We start from the raw sequence: 6,443 nt of genomic DNA on the forward strand, positions 1-6,443 counted from the left end.
CTGTGAAGAAAGCTGAGCACCAGAGAATTGATGCTTTTGAACTGTGGTGTTGGAGAAGACTATTGAGAGTCCCCTGGACTGCAAGGAGACCCAACCAGTCCAACCTAAAGGAGATCAGTCCTGGGTGTTATTTGGAAGGACTGGTGCTAAAGCTGAAATTCCAATACTTTGGCCACCTCATGTGAAGAGTTGACTCATTGGAAAAGACCCTGATGCTGGGAGGGATTTGGGGCAGGAGGAGAAGGGGACAACAGAGGATGAGATGGTTGGATGGCATCACCAACTCGATGGACATGAGTTTGAGTGAACTCCGGGAGTTGATGATGGACAGGGAGGCCTGGTGTGCTGTGATTCATGGGGTTGCAAAGAGTTGGACACGACTGAGCGACTGAACTGAACTTTGATTCCATTGCATACCAAGAATTCAAAATGAGTGTTATTTTTCAGTAATAGCTTTTCTTAAGGTGATGTGATTATTTAGTATTTATATTTAGTTCTCCTATTCTTATGTTCATAACAGTACAAGTCTTTAAAGCAATACAATAACCTTTCTGGATAGAAGGAATTAGTATGCTGAGCATTTTACTTATGCATGATTCCAAAGAATTAGAAAAGATCTATTGAAATTAGATATTAGTAGTAATTTAGTATAGTTATTTTTCTGTTTCGCTGCCTTACTATCCTGTGCAAGAGAAAGATATTAAAATTAACTTGTTTAATTTTTTTTATTTTTTCAGGCCAAAGGCAGGATTGTGGTAATGCCAGGTAAGTAATGCCATTTACTAGTATAACACTGAAAATGGGAAGGAAGAGCAAAAGAGGCAGAACAGTATGGGGAGACGTATTAGCACATAGTGTTTAATTTTATTAAAATGTTTAAGATTGGGAGATCCTGAGTGCAATTTAGAACTTTGTGTGAGGTTTAGCTCAGAGAAGAGCAGATAAGGATTGGGATTTTTCTACATTTGCTTTCCCATAGTATACAGTCTTGTGAGTGTAGATGTTCATTTCTGGTGATGCTTACTTACCAGGTTTGATGCTGCTACACTGGATTAGGGCCACATGTCCTAGTTGGTGACAAAGTATAAGTAAACGTTTAGGTAATATCCCTGAATAATCTAATACTCAATTTTTAAAAAATCTCTAATGAGCAAATTCTTGTAGTCAGAACAGGTGGATCACATACTCCTAATGATAACTGTAAGGTCAATTAAGTACATAATGGCTCATTAGAAGTCAGTAGTTTTTAAAGAATTATATAAGCAGGCCTAGATCCAGAATGAGATGAATATAAAGACAGTCTTAATTTTTTCTTAACTAAATTTCTCAAACAGATAAAAAAAGTAGAAAATAGCATATAAATACTCATGTACTTAATTTCTGTATTTAACATCTTGTCATATTTGTCTCATCTTTTTTTATCCTGAGGCATCTTAAATTAAATTAAAGGCATTGTGACACTTTATACTTCTCTTAAAAGGTGCGGGGGGCGGGGCGCATTTTAACCACATTGTGGGCATCTAACCACAAGATCATTATCACATCTATCAAAATAAACACTAATTCCCTAAAATACCATTTAATAGTCGGCCAATACTTTTATAGCGTAAGTTTAAACAACTTACGCTATAAAATGTCCTAATTTCTGGTTTTACTGGATTGTTTCCTTTCAATATTGTTTAGCATGTATTTCCTAGTCTCTGTATTTCCTGTAAACTGGTAGTTAGATCATAAGGCTTGGTTAGATTCTGGTTAAATATTTTTGGTAGAAATAGTTCACAATAATTCTGTATACTTCACGTTTCATCACATCAGAAGGCATATAATGTCTGGTTGTCTTAATACCAGTAATGCCAAGACTGACCAGGAGTCAAATGGTGATAGATATAAGAAAACTTTTTAAAAGAGGCCAAATAGAGGTATAGTGTCAGAATTTTAGGAAAGCTTTGACTTGTAGCAAGTTCCTGAAACATAAGCAGACAGAAAGCATACATTATCTGTTAAATTGAGACCCTTAAGAGATTTATTAGGGAATCTTAAAGAGACTTAATTGTATCTGATGCATTTCCATTAAGACTAAATGTATTTAGTCTTGACGACTAATACCCACACTTAGACAGTTGTTAACTTAAGATTGCTTTTGCATTACATGTAATTATTAAGTTATGTGCTGTGTGCAAGGCACTACTTGGGATACAGAGTTACACAAGAAACTACTTCCTCAAGAGGCTTATAGTCTTAAGTGAGATGATGTTATATCCAAAGTATTTGTGATTATTTAACAAACCTTACCAAGAAAATGCTGATTATATGCCAGGTTCTGTGGTAGATATAAAAACACAGAAATGTATATGAAGTAATCCTTCTACTTGAGGAGCTTACTGAGTAGATCTATAAATAAATTATGATAATTTCATGTAAATAAATACCAGCAAGTAAAAATTCCTGGGTAAATCAGCCTAATATGTGTCCATCACTGGGAAATATAAAGATAAAATATAGCAGTTTCCCTCCAGAGGATTTTCATAATGAAGCTTATAATTTAGGCTCCAGTTCCCTTATCTTTATAAAGAAAAGTATTGAAGTAGTTGTTCTTTCAAGTCCCAACTGTTAATCTGTGTTTGGGAAATGTATTACTTATGTTCTGATAACTGAGTAACATGTATTTCAGTGACCAGATATTCTGTTATTTGTTAGAAAGAAATAACAAATATTTGTCTTTTAATCCTTACAACAAGTTTGTGAAGTAAGCAATACTATCCCTCTTTGATGAAAAAAATTGAGGCTTAGTGGACTTGAGTAATTTATCCAAGGCCACATAGCTGTGAAGGGCCACTGTGGTAAAGCCAGGATTCTAATAAATCTGACCTCTCAGTCTGTGTTCTTTCTTAGGGCTCAGTGGTATTTGTTGTTGTTGTACTATATGACTAAAAAAAAAAAGTTAATGAGTCTGAAAGAGTGTGTAAGTCAAGTTATTTCAGCAACTTTAATCAGTCAGTTCAATTCAGTTGCTCAGTCATGTCCGACTCTTTGCAACCCCATGGACTGTGGCACACTAGGCTTCCCTGCCCATCACCAACTACCAGAGCTTACTCAAACTCATGTCCATTGAGTTGGTGATGCCATCCAACCATCTCATTCTCTGCCGTCCCCTACTCCTCCTGCCCTCAGTCTTTCCCAGCATCAGGGTCTTTTCTAGTGAGTCAGTTCTTTGCATCAGGTAGCCAAAGTATTGGAGTTTCAACTTCAACATCAGTCCTTCCAATGAATATTCAGGTCTGATTTCCTTTAGGATTGACTGGTTGGATCCCCTTGCAGTCCAAGGGACTCTCAAGAGTCTTGTCCAACACCACAGTTCAAAAGCATCAGTTCTTTGGTGCTCAGCTTTTTTATTGTCCAACTCTCACATCCATACATGACTACTGGAAAAACCATAGCCTTGACTAGACGGACCTTTGTTGGCAAAGTAATGTCTCTGCTTTCTAATATGCTGTCTAGGTTGGTCATAATAAAGTTGATCTCAAGCAACTTTAATAGCTTGAGGTAAAAAATACATATTTTAACAGTCATCTAATCTGATATCAGTTAAGAATATAATTCTTTATATACAGACATTTAAAAGATTGTTCCTCAAAACAAATGAGTCATAAAATCCTTGATTATGCAATTTTAATAAGCTAGAATCAAATTCTTCTGTAAAATGAAATTTAAAAATGGGCATTATAATAAAGAAACTGTGTAACACCTTGCATTGTTCCCATTTCCAGTGAAGTCCGTGTGTTATGGGCCAGAGAAGAACCTTGGAGATGTTCTGTTTTTGTTTTTGATTTTGTTTTGAGGTTTTCTCTTTGAGATACGTTTCTGAGTCTTTGCTTTTAATTTGATTTTGCTTTAATTAGGGGAAGCAGGGCTTGAGTACTCAATTATTTTCCTGGCCCCAGAGTAGTCTTTTAGATCATTGTTATACAAACCAGTGGGCATGTACAGTTCTGTCATAAAGGTTCTTTGATCTTTTGTTCTCCAGAGTCTGCATTCTTATCTTTCATCATTTGTTTCTAAATTCATTTTAGCTGAGTAAGGAGAGAATATCAAAGAGGAATTTCAGTATGAAGATTCCAGGTAGAGCTAGCAGTCATATTAGTCACTAAATTTTATGTGAAAATCTATTCTATTTACTATATTACTTATTCTTTCCAACAGGGGGTGGCATAACAGATAGAAATCTACAGAGGATCCTTGAGGGTTCAGGTGCCACAGAATTCCACTGTTCTGCTCGGTCGGCTAGAGATTCAGGAATGAAGTTTCGGTAAAAATGACTCCTTTGACTCCTACAAAAAGGAATGGGATTAATTTTTACTTCTCCAAATAGGAAAACCTTAGTTGATGGCATGATTAATGAATAGAATGTTGTGATTAGCATGTAAGTATTAGTCATTTTTAAAGTTTTTTAACTGCAGAGTGGCTCTTATCCTGCCTTAAATAAGCAGGCTCTTCTGAACATAGGCTAACCTCCAAATCTTTAAGGCTTTACTGAACTTAGACGAGTTAATGGTCTAAGTTCACGACTGACGTGACTTAGCTGCTGCTGCTAAGTCACGTCAGTTGTGTCCGACTCTGTGCGACCCCATAGACAGCAGCCCACTGGGCTCCGCCGTCCCTGGGATTCTCCAGGCAAGAACACTGGAGTGGGTTGCCATTTCCTTCTCCAGTGAATGAAAGTGAAAAGTGAAAGTGAAGTCGCTCAGTTGTGTCCGACTCTTCGGGACCCCATGGACTGTAGCCTACCAGGCTCCTCCATCCATGGGATTTCCCAGGCAAGAGTACTGGAGTGGGGTGCCTTTGCCTTCTCCGAGACCAGTTAATAGTAAACTCTAATTCAGCAACTAAGCTTCAGGTGAAGTAGATATGTATGTGTGCCCATTCACCTGTGGTCTCCTTTAGCAAAGTTAATAACTAAGGTAATAAGGATGGAAGAGCTGTAGTCCTTTTTGTCTTTCCTACTGTTAATACTTAAATATTTCCTCACTTTTACCCTCTCTCTCTTTTTTTTTAATTTTATTGTTTTTGACCATGTCTCACAGCTTGTGGAATCTTAGTTCCCTGACCAAGGAGTCAACCCACACCCTTGGTGATGAAAGCAGAGTCCTAACCACTGGACCACCAAGGAATTCCCCACTTTTAGTCATTTTGAAATTTTATCACTTTTAAGGAATTTAAACTATTATGTGTTTTCTATCATACTTGAGAGGATTCCTATAATTTAATAGTTAATTGATTATTTTCTGTTTATAAGTTGGGGAAAATGAGATATAAAAGAAGCAAGAGCCTTAGATTTACAATTCCAGATATAAAATCAAATATACTATCTGGTATATTTAGACACTAGGTGTTTCAAGTAACTAATAAAAATTATGAAATATGTTAGTGCAGGGTCCTTGTTCTTGAGCCATGAAATCTACCCTAAAATGAAGTGCCAGTAGGAGGGTTCATTTAACAACTTATGTAATTTTCTGTTTCTTTATTATTTCCATTGCAGAAATTCCTCTGTTGCTATGGGAGCCTCTCTTTCTAACTCAGAATATTCTCTAAAGGTTACAGATGTGACCCAAGTAAGGACTTTGAATGCTATTGCAAAGAATATTCTCGTTTAGCCAGACCTCTCTGAGAGACATGGATATCACCAGACAAAGACAGAAGAAAAGTCTACAGTTCTCTATGACAGCTTTAACCTTCTCTGGCCAGGACAGTCTGTCTTTATTTTGAGTCTTATAGTACCATGGAGAATGTTTCCAAGAAGAAAAAGAACTTGAAACAGAGTACAGTCATTTTCTTTGCTTAATCTTGTCAGCCATATCCATCATTGTGGTTAAATCTGGCCTACACTTCTTCTGCAGACAGAGGTTAAAGTCTGTTTTCAGTGGAATTAATTGAACTGGGAAAGTTCAGTTGCAAGGTATGAACTCAAATGTGACTTCATGGTCAACTCAATAGCGGTTATTTTGCCTTGTCATTGTAAAATAAAAATTGCCATTCTATTGTGGTAGCATCTCTTATTCATACCCTGAATACAATCTGTAGCCAACTATTAGAGGGAAGATTTTTTGTTGTTTTTTAATTTTATTTTCTCTTTTTATTATGTACTTTTGGATGTGTTACCCTGGGCAAGATGCAAAGGATATAAAGTAAATGGTATAGCATAAAAATTTTCAGCCTTGGGAAGTAGGATGTAAAAGTTCCTAGACTTATAAAGGCCAGAAGCGATCTTTTTGTTCATCAGGTTACTTCTGTCTCTGTCACCAGAAAGAGAAATGGCTTAACCATAAGGTTCATCTGACAATTTAGAAAGACCTGTAGTGAGAACTGGGGAGGTTAGCGAGGTTATCAGAATAATAGTTTCTTTCAGCTGAGGCCATAGATATGGAGACTGGATTCTAGTGATGAAA

At 36.6% G+C, this 6,443-nt stretch overlaps 1 protein-coding gene across 5 annotated transcripts in view; it reads left to right on the forward strand.

Annotated features, from left to right (window-relative positions):
- CUTC (cutC copper transporter) overlaps positions 1-6,057 on the forward strand; it is a 33,128-nt gene extending 27,071 nt beyond the window's left edge. For 4 of the 5 annotated variants that reach the window (XM_005225578.5, XM_024985722.2, XM_059881914.1 and 1 more), the window contains 3 exons: positions 738-765; positions 4,201-4,306; positions 5,537-6,035. In XM_005225578.5, coding sequence (XP_005225635.1) covers positions 738-765; positions 4,201-4,306; positions 5,537-5,651 — 249 coding nt within the window. In that variant the 3' untranslated portion in view covers positions 5,652-6,035. Of the gene's footprint in view, positions 1-737; positions 766-4,200; positions 4,307-5,536 lie in introns of all 5 variants that reach the window. The other variant, NM_001206896.1, reaches the window with a different exon arrangement.
- Positions 6,058-6,443: the final 386 nt, after the last annotated feature.

The sequence above is a fragment of the Bos taurus genome, chromosome 26 (assembly GCF_002263795.3).
Source record: "Bos taurus isolate L1 Dominette 01449 registration number 42190680 breed Hereford chromosome 26, ARS-UCD2.0, whole genome shotgun sequence".
Taxonomy (NCBI): Eukaryota; Metazoa; Chordata; class Mammalia; order Artiodactyla; family Bovidae; genus Bos; species Bos taurus.